General features: G+C 40.9%; 1 protein-coding gene across 14 annotated transcripts in view; it reads right to left on the reverse strand.

The window, feature by feature from the left end:
- The window catches only part of picalma (phosphatidylinositol binding clathrin assembly protein a), a 75,618-nt gene that overhangs the window by 46,967 nt on the left and 11,809 nt on the right, over positions 1-16,842 (reverse strand). For all 14 annotated transcript variants that reach the window (XM_073479146.1, XM_073479142.1, XM_073479145.1 and 11 more), the window contains exons 3-5: positions 6,598-6,740; positions 5,725-5,800; positions 4,566-4,668 (exon numbers count right to left, since the gene is read on the reverse strand). In XM_073479146.1, coding sequence (XP_073335247.1) covers positions 4,566-4,668; positions 5,725-5,800; positions 6,598-6,740 — 322 coding nt within the window. The remainder of the gene's footprint in view (positions 1-4,565; positions 4,669-5,724; positions 5,801-6,597; positions 6,741-16,842) is intronic.

Consider the following 16,842-nt stretch of genomic DNA (forward strand, 5'->3'; position numbering starts at 1 on the left):
GGACGAGCATGATAAGCGGCTGCATGCGGTGCTAGAGAGGGCACAAAAGGCTGGCATTACGCTCAACATGGACAAATGTGAACTCACACGCCACACAGTCAGATTCCTGGGTCATGTGCTTTCAGCAGATGGTGTGAGGCCAGATCCAGAGAAAACGAGAGCTGTTCAAGACATGGATGCACCCAAAAATGTCAGCGAACTCAGGAGTTTCCTTGGCATGGTCAATCAGCTGGGCCGTTTCTTGCCTAACCTGGCTGAAAAAGACAAAGTGCTACGAGACCTGCTGTCCAAGAAGAACCACTGGTACTGGGGAGCAGAGCAGCAGGCCGCCTTTGATCAATTAAAAACGGAGCTGTCATCCACACCAGTCCTAGCGCTATACAACCCAAACAGTGCCTTAAAAATCTCTGCTGATGCCTCTTCATTTGGCCTGGGGGCAGTCTTGCTGCAGAAGAGCGATGCTGGGTGGTCACCTGTGGCATATGCGTCCAGGTCAATGACGCCAACTGAGCAGCGCTATGCTCAAGTAGAGAAGGAGGCATTGGCTGCAACTTGGGCTTGTGAGAGGTTCAGCTGTTTCATCCTGGGAAGACCGTTCGAGCTGGAAACAGACCATAAGCCATTGGTGAGTCTGCTGGGAGGGAAAGCCTTGGATGACCTCCCACCCAGAATCCAAAGGTTTCGGATGAGACTGCTGAGGTACGACTATACGGTCAAGCATGTTGCCGGCAAAAGCCTGTGGACAGCCGACACCTTATCTCGTGCTCCTTTGAGGGCCGCACACACAGATGCAAGCCTACTAGAGGACACCAACATCTATGTAGATTCGGTCGTCAGCAACATTCCTGTCAGTGGAGATTATCTGAGCAGCCTACGTGAGCACCTGAAGGCAGACAGCACATGCACTGCACTGATGGAGTACTGCACAGACGGCTGGCCTGACAAAAGCCAACTGCAGGGAGAGCCGAGACATTATTGGGCTGATAGAGCACTGCTGACTGTGCATGACGGACTGCTGCTGCGGGGCACAAGGCTCGTCATCCCATCAGCATTACAAGGTGATGTGTTGCAGAGACTACATGAGGGACACTTGGGGGTGACAAAGTGCAGGGGGCGGGCCAAACAAACTGTATGGTGGCCCGGCCTCAGCAGCCAGCTGAATGACATGGTGCTGAACTGTAGAACCTGTATTCAGGAGAGAAGAAACGTCAAAGAGCCGCTGATGCCAACGGAGATGCCAGACAGGCCGTGGCAAACCTTGGGAGCTGACCTGTTCACACTCAAAGGCAAGACCTATCTACTAGTTGTAGATTATTACTCAAGGTATGTCGAAATTGCATTGCTGTCACCCAGAAGGTCCACAGATGTGGTGTTGCACCTGAAATCCATGTTTTCTCGTCATGGAATTTGTGAGTTTTTTAAAAGTGACAATGGCCCCCAGTTCTCAGGTAGCCACTTTAAAGCCTTTGCAACAGAGTATGGCTTTGTGCACGTCACAAGCAGCCCCAAGTTTCCTCAGAGCAATGGGGAGGCAGAACGTGCGGTGCAGACCGTGAAAAACCTGCTAACAAAGGCATCAGACCCGTATCTTGCATTGCTTGCCTACAGAGCAGCCCCTCTACAGAACGGCTACAGCCCAGCCGAGCTGCTGATGGGGCGCCGCCTCCGTACTACAGTTCCAGCCCTTCCAACCCTACTGAATCCAGGTCTGCCCGACTACAGTGTGCTGGAGGCCAAGGAAAAGGAGAAAAGGAGGAACGACGCAAGGTCCTTTGACAAGAGACACGGAGCGAGAAACCTGGAGCCACTCGTACCTGGGGAGGATGTGTGGATCACCGATGCACGTGTCACGGGCACAGTGCTATCTACACACAACACCCCTCGCTCTTATATCCTCCAGGGGCCTCAGGGCACACTGAGGAGGAACCGACATCACTTGGTGCCACTGCGGACCAACAGTGGTCTGGTCGACGCTGATGAGCCACCAGTGGGAGAGGATTCACCTACACCAAGAGCAGCTCCACCGGTGACACCGTCACCCAGCAGAGAAGGCCCCACCACAGAGACTGTGCAGACCAGGTGTGGGAGAGAGGTTAGAAAGCCGCAGAGACTTGATATGTGATTTCTTGATCTTTCAAAAAAAAAAAAAAGAGAGTGAAATGTGGATTGTAGAAATTGTTTTGCTTTACTGTTTATTGGAAACCTAAAAGTTTATGGTTTATAGAACACAGCCTGTTAAAGTAAGAGTTCACAGCAAGGTAATGTGTAAGTGTTTTTTTTTATTTCTATTTTGCATGCTTGACACAGGGACAGATCAGGGACAGGTCTTCCAGCAAAAGGGCAGAATAAACCCCTTAAGACCTGCAGAGACAAAGGTAGTCCACCCTTTGTTCTCAGAGAAAGGGAGATGTGGTATTATGTTATAATAGAAGGGATGCTTTTATTTTGAAGTAATGGGGGAAGTGACGTCTTATGTTTTGGGGGAAGAAGGAAGCAGTTCCGTTCCTGTATGCTAGCGGAGTTAAGGGACGCTAGTCTTCTGTTGAAGCAACGAGGTTAAATAAAAGACAGACTCCGCATACGTCGTTGTCCGAACCTTTATTGGAATAACCTGACAGGCTACAGACCTCCACTGTCAGGACCCTTCGTTGCAGACCTGCACTGTGAGGCCACCTCCACTGTCGGGACCGGAAGTTGGTTCGAAGCTTTTCAATATAAAAGTGAGAATACCGGAAGCACGTATTTGTGAAGTGTGGAGACTACGAGGTGAGTAAAAGTCAAGTGACAACTTTTCGTCATACGAAGAAACAGAAACAGTCTTTATTCACTAAAACGTTACGTCCTACAATATATATAGCCCTGTCAAGTTATATTAATTTGAAAGAATCGAGTTTTGGACTTTTGGGTAGTTTTTAGCGTTGTTATCGTAGTTAGGCTAATGGTGGCTAGCGCTAACTAGGTTAACTTTAGGATTAGCCTCCAAAGGCACTCTAGGGATATATTATTTAGATATATCTATGGGATTAGCATGACATCAGAAGGCTTTGACTGTCGTTTGCAAACAGCATTTGTATAGAAATTAGTCTGTCCCAGGCATTTTGATCCATATAAACGGTTGATCAGTATCCATGATCAATATAACATTAAAGCAGTTTCCACTGTACAATAACTTGTTGTTGAAGTCGTCTTGTGCATGTGATAGTGCTCACTTAAATGTGTTATTTTCCAGCTCAAAGACCAAGAAAACTGAGTCATATCATATAATTTTGTTTGACTTATTACGACACTATCTGTCTCTGTCTCTAGTATCAGAGCACAGCATGGATTCAGGACGGCGGAGAGTTGATCACCCTCCAGCCCCAGCACATCCACGAAGTGCCAGCTCTCACCCACGCCAAGCTTGCTCAACATCTTGTTCAGCATCTCGGGGTTGATCTCCATCGCAGTCCCAATTGACAATTTTATTGGAAAATAAAAAGACATTTGAAAGTTTGTTGTGTGTCTACTGTTTTCTCCTGTAACATAAGTTATTGGTTATCTGGGTCATGTAAGTAGGTATTCAGTAATTCACTTTGAATACACAAAGCTAAGTTAATTTAAAATCAACCCTCACATCCTCCATTGGCAAATCCATGTGGTCTGACAGCACATTATGCCATCACACATTAAGGTGTATTTACAGTATTGTATCAAAACGAATTTGTAGTGCAAACTAAACTAACAGCTGTCCTTTTTGCCAATTAAATTAAAACACTGGAGCACAATAATACGTTTTGAGTAATAATGTTTTAACAATAGCTGTACATCTAGTTTGCATTGATTATCTGTAGAATAACCCTAGAAGTGGCTATACCGTTTTGTATTTTCTTTTATAGGCTATATATATAATATTTTGTTTGGTTTTTATCTTGATATTTTCTTGCTAACCCTAACCCTCCAGTTGAACTGGAAACATACAATTTTTTTAAATATTTTTAATTGAACACATAAATCATATTTACATTATAAAGCCCCAAGAAATAAAGTATGTTCACATGGGAAACTAGAAAATATATAGGTTACTTCTGGTATACTCACTTTTAAATTATATTTACCTACATTATATATATAAAATAAAGCCCCAAGAAATAAAGTATATTCACATGGGAAATGAAAAATATGTGCTTCCGGTATATTCGCTTTTATTTTGAAAAGCTTCAAATCAACTTCCGGTCCCCACAGTGGAGGTGGCCTCACAGTGCAGGTCTGCAACGAAGGGTCCTGACAGTGGAGGTCTGCAGCCAGACTGTCTTGAATAAAATGAGACATTATATTTATCTGAATGCTTGTATTAAATGATGAAAAAGTAGCCATGTGCAGTAATACAGAAAAAACACGGATGCCATACATTGAGATGCATCAAGAATCATTGTGCATTTGAATAGTTGACAGATGAATCGTAATCAAATCAAATTATTAGGCCAGTGAAGATTCACATCTCTATCAACTAGGGTGTCAAACAAGACAAATTTCTGAAACAAGAACATCAAGTTTTTCAATTAGAAGTGAAAGTGAACACCCCTTACCCTCTTTTCACTTTAGTGAAGTCAAAAGCAACTTGTCTGTAGGACACAGCCTTCTCGTTCAGGTAGCGGCTATACCTCCTAATAAATGTTGACATATCATAGCCTACATTACAAACAGAAGAAGGAACGTGAGAAGGTCGTAATACATGTCATGACACAGATGAATATATAATATGTAATAATATGATTATGTTGTGCAATGTGTAGAATTGGTTAGGGCTGGGCGATAAAACGATCTCGATCATTTTCATGATAAAATTTTCCATGATAACGATGATAAATTTATGACGTTTATTTTCAATAGTTATTTTTGAGTCCATTTTCCTTTACCTAGAAAACACTACACCAACAGCCAATCGCACAGCAGAGAAACAAATGCATGTGGTTGATACATGTTTCCAGCCCCTCCCACTCACAACTACTCAGAATGACGGTGACCGCCTGTGTGTCCACTCGAAACCGAGTGCGACGAAACTGCGAAAGACGAAGAAATTGTACCAAAGAAAAGTCATACCACTTCGGTTATTTGGAAATAGTTCGGCTACCTGAAGTCTGACAAAGGACAGACCACCATTAGGTGCAAAATGTGTCGCCGACCAGTCCTCAGTAGAACTGGAAACACCACCAACCTCTTCCATCATCTCAAAAGGTACCATCCCAAACAGTACTCCGAAAGCATGAGTTAGCGCTATCATGCTAGCGTCAGCCTCCCCTCAAGTAGCCAACAGCCCAGCCCCACTGCTTCTACTAGTCAAACTTCATTTCAACCAACAGTTGCCACTGCTTTCTTAGACATTACCCCATATGAGAAGAAACCGAAGCGACACAAAGACATAACCAGCGCAATTACGTACTGTATCGCTAAACATATGATGCCTATAAGCATAGTTGAAAAATCAGCTCTACGCAGAGTGTAGGGTAAAGTTGGAGCAGCAGCTCAGAGATGTCACCGCTGATATGTGGTCTGGTCACATGTCCGAACCACATCAGGTCTTACAGAACAGGAGGCATTAAAGTGTATTAAACTGTCAATTCAACATTATTATTGTTAAATTTACTGTATATCGTGATAATTATCGACATCGATCAATATAAAAAAACATATCATGATAACAGTTTTGGCCATATCGCCCAGCCCTAGAATTGGTAATATACATACCTTGTAGGCCACTTTTGTCCAAAAAATTGCTTAGGTTGAATAGTGTGTTTCTTGAAGCCAGATACTGTATAAATCTCTGTAAGAAAACAAAATGTATGAGGAATTCTGTATGCTTGCCAAAGGGGCTTTACACACAAGTGAGACTTACCAGCTTACTGTTGTGCAATGAACAGCTTTACTGTAGGCAATGACCCATTTAGTGCACTACTATATGATAAGAAGTTACAGACCTCAGTTCAGATCGTTTTGGGGGTAATATGAGAGGTTTTCTGCCAGAAAGCCGCTAGGAAGTCAGACAATATGGCATAAAAGATGGACAAAAACATTGTACACAGCAAGCTGTGCTGGATGAATGGGTTCTTACACATGACTAGCATGTTGGCGACTGGAGTTCGTACCCTGTGTGTTTAGAGGTTTTTATTGACTTTTAGACTTAGTTAATTTATTGATTTCAGGTAATTAAAAGAATATTTACAGTTTTCAGTCACAGTTTGGTTAGGTTTAGGCCAGAAAACTCCCTGGTTTGGTTTAAGAAAAGATCAGGGATTATGGTTAGGGTTAGCTCACTTCTGGTTTCACACAGGATACAAACAGGGATGATCACAAAACATTTAAATCATCTTTGTTTGAAGTGACAAGACACCCAATGCGAGCCGACAAGACAGCGCAACAAAAAACAGCATGATGCAGGATGAAGGGCACCACCCCCAAACGCGATACCAAGTTTTTATGGTGTCCCAAGAACCTAATATCACATAACCCATGTCAACATACATTATGTTGTCAGTGCACAGGGATGAAACCTTTATCAGTTTGGTTATTCAACAAAAATCATTTATCAGCAAAGTCAGAGAGCAGTTATTAAGTTCTGACCTCATTGCCATAGACCATCAGATGGTGAGTGGTTGTGAGGGATTTGAAGACAACCACCCAGCTGGTGTTGGTGGTCCTCTCAAACAGTGTGTCAGCCAGCTGAGGGATGTTCACATTCATCTCATTTGTGCACTGAATCAAGTCTGAGGGAGAGAAAGAGAGAAAAGGAAGGAGGGGAGGGGGGGTCATCAATGACGGCACAGCAGGGATTTTCACTGGGTAGCTTTTATCTGTTCCCTTTCATAACAACTTGCTGACTGACCACAATTGATTAAATATTGGAATGGACAATGGAATGCTAGTGAGTCACAGTTCAAGTTAATAAAAACTTTCAGGACAAACAAACTGTTCTAGAAAGCTAAGGTACAGGAATACCTGACAAACTGTCTGGAAGTAATCATCAACCCTGATCAATTGCTCGGTGTCTCCCAGTAATTAACGAGACTCTGGCGGCCCATCATTGTCTAATTTGCTGCACCATAGTCTCATTGATCCAAAAATGTTTTTCCCCTCACATAACAGTGCTCAAGACATTTCGTGCCGTTGCTTTAGCAAAGTGTCTTTCACCTCAGTGAGCTGGAACTAGCTATATCTTCTGGTCATGGAAAGAAAAAAACATTGTAAGAAAGACTTAGAGGAACTGCTGTCAGGTAAATTTGTGCTCTCTAATAACAGTAATGTTAAGCTGATGTGCTAGCTTGTAGTCAATCTCTCTCCAGTCTGTTTTTTTCTGTCTTGTCTACCCAGCTGGGCAGTACATTGCCTATATGTCTCTGTTTTATTTACCAGCCACTTCCATCACTGTTCTGTGACTCTGTGCCTGAACACTATTTATTACAATTGAGAAATGCCAAAGGGCAGCGATGTTAATGAACCGCAGCTGGGAAAGATAACTGCGTTGCAATGTATACACTTATTTGCATGCGCACGCACAAAATGATGCTCACATTTTCCAGCAGCAATCTCAACCACACAGACCAGACAATATATAGTTAAGATGGCACTTAACCACACAGACCAGACAATATATAGTTAAGATAGCACTCATGGGCACTTATAATTTTGAAACAAGACAATGATTATCTGGTCTCTCAGTCAAGGTTTAGTTACATGTCAGGACTAATAGGCTACAAGATTAAAAGCATTAGATTGATATTGACTAACTATAGCTTATGGGAATGTGTTAACATTGTACAACCAGAGCCATGTAGTAGAGTATATTGTGAGGACTGTGATCCACCAGCAGAGGCAGTAACACAGCAGCGACAGAGGTGAAACGACGTCTGTGTGAAAGGGTAAGCCAGCAGCACGGGACAGAAGTGGAAAAGTCACTGTCATCCCGTGTGTCCTACCAACGCTTCATCACATTTCCACCAGAAAAACCGTGTCTGCCCCCGGCAACGAGAGCCAAGCGGCTGGTTATGGCAATGTTTATGTGATTTAGAGCAAAAAACTTTAACTCACAAGGTGTTCGTCATTGTATTGTTGTAGTTACTGTCTCTGGCAACTTATATAGAAAAAAATCTGCTAATTCAATGAGGAAAAGTCACCACGACGCTCAGCCCTCCCGACTGAGTCTCCATTGAACGTTCCTGCGAAAAACAGCATCCCTTTCAAGTGAGAGCCAGACAGAGTCCGCTATTTACTAATGGTGATTATGTGATGTAATTTAGAGCAAAAAACAAAGCTTTGTCACCTTTTAATGCATGGTGTGGTCAGGATCTCAATCTCAAGCACTTTACAACAGCATCCATGTGATAAGTTTGCCGAGACATTTTTAGAGTTACTGCGGAAACGCATAAAAATAAACACACACACACACACACCTCTCATGGTTATGATGCATTCTGCAATGCTGGCATGCTGTATGAAATGACACACTGGAGCGGCTTTATGCCGGCGCTGCTTGCGAGCCTTCGTTGCACCAATACTGCAGAATCTCTGTGTGAAAAGGGCTACAGCCTCATAAAATCCTGTGGGAAACACGGATTGCTTGTTACTTACAAAGCATCTGATTTGTGGACAGACAGGGCATACATCTTTAACATGGCTGCCATGACAATGTGCCATGACCATCTGGCCTGAAGTGAAAGCAAATGTCTCCTCGTTCCTCCTTCCATGAAGACAATGGGACTGATCAGTAATACCAGAGCTCATCAGACCACCCATATATCTTGACACAAACAGAGCCATCTCTCAGTAATGTGTGCTCATTCTTGAATGCAGATCTCACACTTGAACATTTTTCATTTTTTAGATTAGGTGGTAAGAGTGTAAATGTCAAAGGTAAAGACTTGCTCAATAGTCTAATGGCCCCTACATTAATGAAACATATCTACTATTTGGATGCCTGGTAGTTTTATACAGTATATGGTTTTATATTCTAGATTAGGATAAGGTACTCAGACTTTGGGTTTTTTAAATTGACATGGATACAGCTAGTGGGAGCGGAAGGATAAGGAGCTCAATTGACTGCTGTGTTCATATGGCAAACAAACAAAACCAAGAGACATGAACCCAAAAAATCCTTAGAAGTAAATTCTGACAGTTACTGCACAATGTAATCTGAGGCACCAAAGGATCATCTTTATTTTGTCATCTTCCAGAAAATCATGTGACAAACACAGTTATCTAATATTCATACCCATCAGATGCCAAGAGGTCTTGGCAGACAACATATATTTGAGGGGACATGAAAGATCCTTTCCAGAACCTTCCGATTCCACAAGTGGATTTTACTGTAGATTAAAATTAAGCTGAAAAAGTTCAGGTTGAAACAGGATACCAAAATGGACAATGGTAAGGTTTTCTGAATACATCATGTACTGTTAAGTAATATAACCAACAAAATATTTCCAACCATCTGAACTCTACAAAGCCACATCAATCAAATTACTGAAATATTTCAAAATTGTATTTTACATTAACTTTTGTGTTGGAGGTGGCTGTGCTATCCATTAAGGCCTGTTTACATGGGTGGATCCTCCTCAGCGATTGTTTAAAGCCACACAAAAGGCTTTTTGCTTTTTACATGCACAATAGGCCACACATGTGACAACAAAAGCCTTTTCAGATGCAATTGAAGTGGCTGTGGGGAGTACATACTTACCACCGACTTTATTCACTGATACTCCTGATAAAGTTTATTTTGTATAGGGACAAATCAGAACAACCTGTACCTCTTGCTCATCAGATAGACAAGGTATAATGCTTGCCACTGGTGTCAGCACACACAAAAAAACAAAAGTATAGTTGCAACTAGAGAAATCCAAGCTTTAGTGTGGATTTACCACAGACTTTTATAAATGAGGCTCCATTCATAAAACTCTGTGGAGACTTCATACTAGATTTACATTTAGGGCATTTAGCAGATGCTTTTGTCCAAAGCGACTTACAGTTCATACATACATTCATACACTGATGTGGTGGCTGCCATGCAAGGTGCCAACCAGCCCATCAGGAGCAGTTTGGGGCCCAAGGACACTTCAACATGCAGACCAGGGGAATCGAACCAGCAACCTTCCGATAACAAGATGCTGGGTCTACCCCTGAGCCACAGCTGCCCTACTAGATGTTTGCATACATACAAATGAGGAAATGTACGTGCACCAGCAAAATATTCTGATTTATAAAAACCTGCCATATGCCCAACAGTAGGGCTGCACGATAAATCGAGTTTTCATCGTCATCGCGATATGAACATGTGCGATAAACACATCGCAAAAGACTGCCTGACACGCGATGAATAAGAAAAATTATTTTGTTTACATGCGCCATGAGCATGCTAACATTTAGCCTATCAGACGGAGCCCTGTTTACAAAGGCCAATCAGATGAAGCCCCAGCTAGCCGTTAGCTACCCTGACAAAATTAATCGGCATCAGTTTGGTGGTGATTGCCAGGTTATGATGGCTGAGGGAGGAGAAAAAAGCGATGACAATGGTCGACGAAGGCCTTGTGGTGAAAAGAAACAGCACTTCTGCTATATGAACTTATTTTGGATTCAGGAGAGACGACGTTGTAACGTGGGCTGGTGAAGGGGAAGGTGATGGTCCACTTTAGTGCGGTTGCTCCGGTTACTCAAGAGACGGCAGGCAACATGTGGGGGTTTCCGCACGGCACTTTTATTCATAACACTGACCGCACCATGCCAGGTCTCTACGGCACTAATGTTACAGGCATACATGCAAATGAACACAGGCCGAGGTTCTTCTACCAACACTTGGCAAAATAAAGACAAAATAAAAAGGGAAGTCTTCGCTCTGTTAGCGGTATCCTTTCTCATGAGGAGCGGAAGTACACCTGCTCTTCTTCATCGTACAGGTTACATTACCCACTAAACAAAAGGAGGCGCCACCTAGTGCCGCTACATTAAATAACTGACTGTTACAACGTGTTACAATGACAGGTACTGTGTGAGCACATCAGCACATCTGGGAATGTGGTAACAACCTAACAAAGTTAACATGCTGGTTTTCTTGGCCAAGAACTTGTGTTAAGGGAATAACTAAGGTTGTAACTTGCCCTAACGGGTAGATATTTTTTCCTGATTTTATTTTCTCTTGATTTAGTGGGCTGGCCCTACTCTATTTCAGTTTTGTCCCTCATACTATAGATCTCTGCACCTTGTTAGGCAGAGTCAAGGGCCTTGATGATTGTGATGAGAGACATTACAGTTAATTTAAAGTGCCATGTTTAATTTATATTTATTTAATTATTTAAGTTGTTTCCCCCTGGATGTTTTATTTATTTCAACTCTGCATGGTAAGAGATGTTTTGGTTGAGTTTACAAGAAAATAGTTTAAAGGGAGCAGGGGAAATTAAACTTTAATTTCATATAGTTATAATGTCTTATTTAAATTAATGTTCTGCTTAATTGGTTGGGTATTCATGTGCAGTTTGTTCAATAAAAGCATGTTCGAAATAATTTATTTCATTCTTTATTCAGTGGACATTGGCTATTCAATGTTTGGGGTCTATGTTAGCAGTGTACCTATTAATGCGGAAACACTATTATTAACTGTATAGTTAATAATATGCAAACTTCAATATTTGTTTATTTATCGCAAGTTATATCGTCATCGCAATATTGAACAGTGTTATCGCACATCGCAGATTTTCCTCATATCGTGCAGGCCTACCCAACAGTGCACAATTTCCTTTTATAAATCCCAAATGAACTTGGAAAGATGCGCATGTGGAGCAGCCTAATATTCCACCCTCTCCGCACCAACATTCAACAATAAATGGTCAATGTAAAGTGCCTTATCAATGTCAATGCATGGAAATCATACTGCTGATGAATGGTTCTTCACACACACTTCACACAACAATTGAGAGGAAACACAAGGAAAATAAAGGTTTTTTGCATGGACGATGCAACAAAGGTGGACGTTACAAAGCACTTATTAATCCTTTCATTCGCATCATCGTCAAGTAATGTGATGACAATGAAAGTCTGTGCATCCGTCATGCACCAGAATGCCTGATTGTCACTGCAGTATTTATGTTTACAGCAATCAGACTGGCTGCTTTACACCTGCCAAAGTGATCGCAACAAATGGTATCCCCGAGCCTGGGATATCATTTGAAATTGGGAGTTTGGTACATTACGCTATTCATTTAAGTTCTGTTACGGTGAACTCGGCCTGCATTATGATTAGGATTCACAATGAGGATATGGAGTGTAATGATTGCGTGAGAGAGATGATTGTGTGTCACTGACTTTATTTCCAGGCTTTCATCATTTTTCCAATCCATATGTGCAGGTGGTGAAGAAGTACCAGGGGAGGTGACTGGATAAGAGAGTGGGTGGAGGCCGTGCTCCATCTCCAGTGCGCTCTGTGCACCTGACAGCAGTTATGTTTACTGCAGCAATTATACTTACAAAAACATTTGGAAATTAAAATTAATTGTTTATTGCTATTTGATGATATCATGAATTTCTACAACAATGCATTTCAACAGATGTGGTGATCCACATGGTGAGACAGCACTGATGAAATATTGAGCTGAATTTGAGTTGACATATTTCTTTGACACTTGAAAGGTGCTTGTGAGATAGTTATCACAAGCACAAATAACACTGCTGGTTTGAATGTTAATTAAGCGGATGTATAAGAATGCTTTCTATGTCAAATTACAAGTGTGAGCAACAACGTTATACCTATAATGATGCCTCACATTTAATTTCTACAATGCAGATACAATATGCCACCTCACCATCTGTGTCACTCCAATGCCAAAATCTTCATACACATGGGTCACAGTTTACTTACAGGTGCACACATTCTCCCGTTAAGTTTGTTTTTATAGACCACAACTGTGGCATCCACCTCTTTCCTTTTTCAGAGACATGTTTCATCCTCTGGTTTGCATCTTCATGGAGAAGGATTCATACTGCAGCAGGATAATGACCCCAAACACACCTCAAAGCTTTTGCAAAAACTCCTTCAAGACTGTCATAGACTTTCCCACATGCCAGGTCGAGTGCATGCCATCATTAAAGTCAATGGGGGAATTAACAAATACTAATTTATTCTAAATTCATGCACATTTTTCAAGAAAGATTTCTTTTTTTTGCTTGTACTGTTAGACTTATATTATCATGTGTAATAAAACAATAGTATTACATTTGAAACAAATGCAAAACAAAAGTATTTTCACTAGTTGTGTCTGACTTTCTGACCCTACTGTATCTCACATCTTTTCTAACATCTTAAAAAGTGGTGAAAAAGACATAAGGTAATTCCAAATCAGCATTCAAACAAATGGCAGCATGTTACAGAAGCTAATGCATATCACTAGCTAAGTTCAGTGCTACAAAGAAGAAGCTGTGATGCGAGTTTGGTCATTTCTATTGAGTATAGCAACAACTACTGCTGCTTTAATCTAAAACAGAACCCTTGAACATAACATACAGTACACTTATTGGCCACTACATTATGTACACATGTACAATTAAATGCAGTCCAATGGAAGAGTTTTGCCATGAATTCTACTTTAAGGAAGTTCAGAAATTCTCAGTTTTTGTTGGTAAAATTTCTACGTTGTGTTCATTATTAAGTCTTAACGGGTGTTGGTGCTATACTGGGGTGTTCCTAATATTCTGCTACTCTCATTTATTTAAATGGCGTGGATTAAATATTAGAAACACCTCTCATCATAACACAGTCAAGTTGAACACCGTTGCATACTACAATGTCAAAAATAAAAACGTTGTTAAATAATACCTCAATCAAACATTATTATCCTTGAAAAAGCAGAATTTATGGTAGAGCTGTTTTACTTGATTGCATTACAGTGTATGGGGGCTAATGAAGTAGCCACTGAATGTATGTGAAAACAAGCACAACAAACTAATTACAACTCCAGTTCATCAGAAATCTGGTGATTGAAACCTAAGTGGATAACATGATTAAAAATTTGCTTGTTTTGCTGAACAAGTTCAACAAGAGTCAACTCCCCATAGGAAGAGCTCCACTTCGCATCAGTGATTGTAGTGTTAAGACCAGTGGCTTGTCTCTTCTACCTCTGCCCCTGTCTCTCATAACTGCCTCTGCTGCTAAATGTTGCTGACTGGGTTGAACTACCTTGTGGTTAGGGCTGGGTAATATGGCCAAAACTGTTATCACGATATGTTTTTTTATATTGATCGATGTCGGTAATTATTACGATATACAGTATATTTAACAATAATAATGTTGAATTGACAGTTTAATACACTTTAATGCCTCCTGTTCTGTAAGACCTGATGTGGTTCGGACATGTGACCAGACCACATATCAGCGGTGACATCTCTGAGCTGCTGTATGTATCAACATGTATCAACCACATGCATTTGTTTCTCTGCTGTGCGATTGGCTGTTGGTGTAGTGTTTTCTAGGTAAAGGAAAATGGACTCAAAAATAACTACTGAAAATAAACGTCATAAATTTATCATCGTTAACATGGAAAATTTTATCATGAAAATGATCGAGATCGTTTTATCGCCCAGCCCTACTTGTGGTATTCTGAGAATGTGTCAAAGTAACCGTTGCTTCTCCCTGTTTGTGAAATGGCCGTTGTGTGGAATCTATTCAAACCCCACTGACTTCCCTAAAATCTATTGTTACGGAAACAGAAGTGAAACTGCTGAAAGTATAAGCAAAATGTCACAAACCTCTGGCAAATATTCCATTTTAAGTCTTCTGTCAGCAAAATTCCTGAGACACACAGTGCCGGATAAGACTAAAAGACATAATTTCATGGTCTTTTTATATGTTGGCTTGGCCGCTATATACACACATCAAAATGTCACTAAATGCACTGTAACAAGAAGCTTACAGAATCGACACACAATCTGTGGGTTGGAATGGCTTGCATACAGTTAATCTGGCCAGCAGGCTCATTTTAGCTGTACATTTTTAAGGCCTGCTAGCAGTCCTCACTACAACAGATCTGCACAATAAATTTAACAAACAAAAAAATGCAAAGAAGCATTAGCCCACAATTGTAGATTACAAATGTGACCAAGATTTAGACTGCATTCTTCTCTCTCTCTCTCTCTCTCTCTCTCTCTCTCTCTCTCTCTCTCTCTCTCTCTCTCTCTCTCTCTCTCTCTCTCTCTCTCTCTCTCTCTCTCTCTCTCTCTCTCTCTCTCTCTCTCTCTCTCTCTCACACACACACACACACACACACACAAGGCCACAACTTTAACCATGTCAGTGTATAGTATAAACTGCAGATGGAGGGCAGGAAGTGATTCCTGATTTTGGTGTTGATAAAGTCAAAATATGAAAAGTTCTATGAATGTTACTGATGTTATTCATGTTTGAAAAACATCCATCATAGTGGACTTTTATGATCTAAGAGGCTTTATTATAGAGCACGTTGGGCTGGATTCGTCTGTGGATGTGTCCAATTTCAAATCAAGTGGATTAACAGTGTGGGGGGAGTGGCCTTTCCAAAATTTTGTTTTTGTGGCCACCATATAGGTTATTATTTTTTCAGAAGCACTATCACATTATTTTAAGTTATTGAGCTTCATGCTTCTACCCTCACTCCACTCCTAGGGTTATACCCCTTCAAAGTTTGATCCATAAAAAATAAATAAAATATGAATAATATATAAATCATACCATATACAGACATACTGGAGATTCATTTACTACTTTAATTTACTGTCAGAATGCAAAATTTGGGTTTCATGTTTCTACCCCAATCCAGCTCACAGTACAATGCAGAGTGATCAAAGTGGGGACTTTAAACTACAAAGAAGTGAACAAATCATGACAATTGTCAAGAAGAAAGCTTAAGGTAGGCTGCATTTTGGTGATCATTTTGAGTGGTAAGTAGTAACAGTAAGTCAAACAACGTAAAACGACATACAGGTTGAAAGATGCTGGTTTTACAGGTTCTGGGAAGGTTCGTGCCCATGGAGGATTTTCAAAAAGGGGAGGCTTGTCAAGTGTCTCTGCAAGGATGGTTGACTGACAGCATGACTGACAGTATACTCAGGACATGATAAGTAAACTCTTTCACAAGATGGATTTAGAAGGGAAGTGCTACTGTGCACTTGTTTAACTGCACTCACAGGGTAAATTAACTCAAACTGCAGAAACACTTCTTTGTTTCAGCTGTACATCAGTTCTGCTTTCTGCATATGACGTGCTATAATGGATTTGACTTGGGTCTCTGCAGGGCAGAGGCCTACAGTAATTCAGCTGTGCCAACAGAAGTTTTATCAAGCACCATGATAAACAATGACACAGCTGTCTGACATGAAATGATAATGGAAAAACGCACCACAAAGGCTTCTCTTTCCTAACCCTAATACTGCTGACAAACAAACCCACCAACAAATGGATGCTGGTTAAAACATAACCTTCTTGGCAGAGGTAATAACAGTTTCAGAAACAGTTTCCAAAATAAAATAATGTGCTATGATACAATAGCCACTGGGGGCAAACAGGTATGTGTGATGGAGCTGTGAAGTGAATGATGTGTTCTCTCCATCTCAAGAAACAGCTGAATTTTTGATCTTCTTGTGATTTTGATCTCTTGTGGCAGGACAAAACAAAAGATTCTATACCTTTTTTTTTTTTAAAATTAAATACATTTATATAGTTACATTTTATTGTATGAATTGGTAACATCCAATAAAACTGTTGAGAGTCAAATATAATAGGTTGTTCTGTGTCTCATGTCTGTCTTCTATATTAAACAGAAACATCAAATAAAGTTGGTTCAAAATCATCACTGGATA

Source organism: Pagrus major, chromosome 13 (assembly GCF_040436345.1).
Source record: "Pagrus major chromosome 13, Pma_NU_1.0".
Taxonomy (NCBI): domain Eukaryota; kingdom Metazoa; phylum Chordata; class Actinopteri; order Spariformes; family Sparidae; genus Pagrus; species Pagrus major.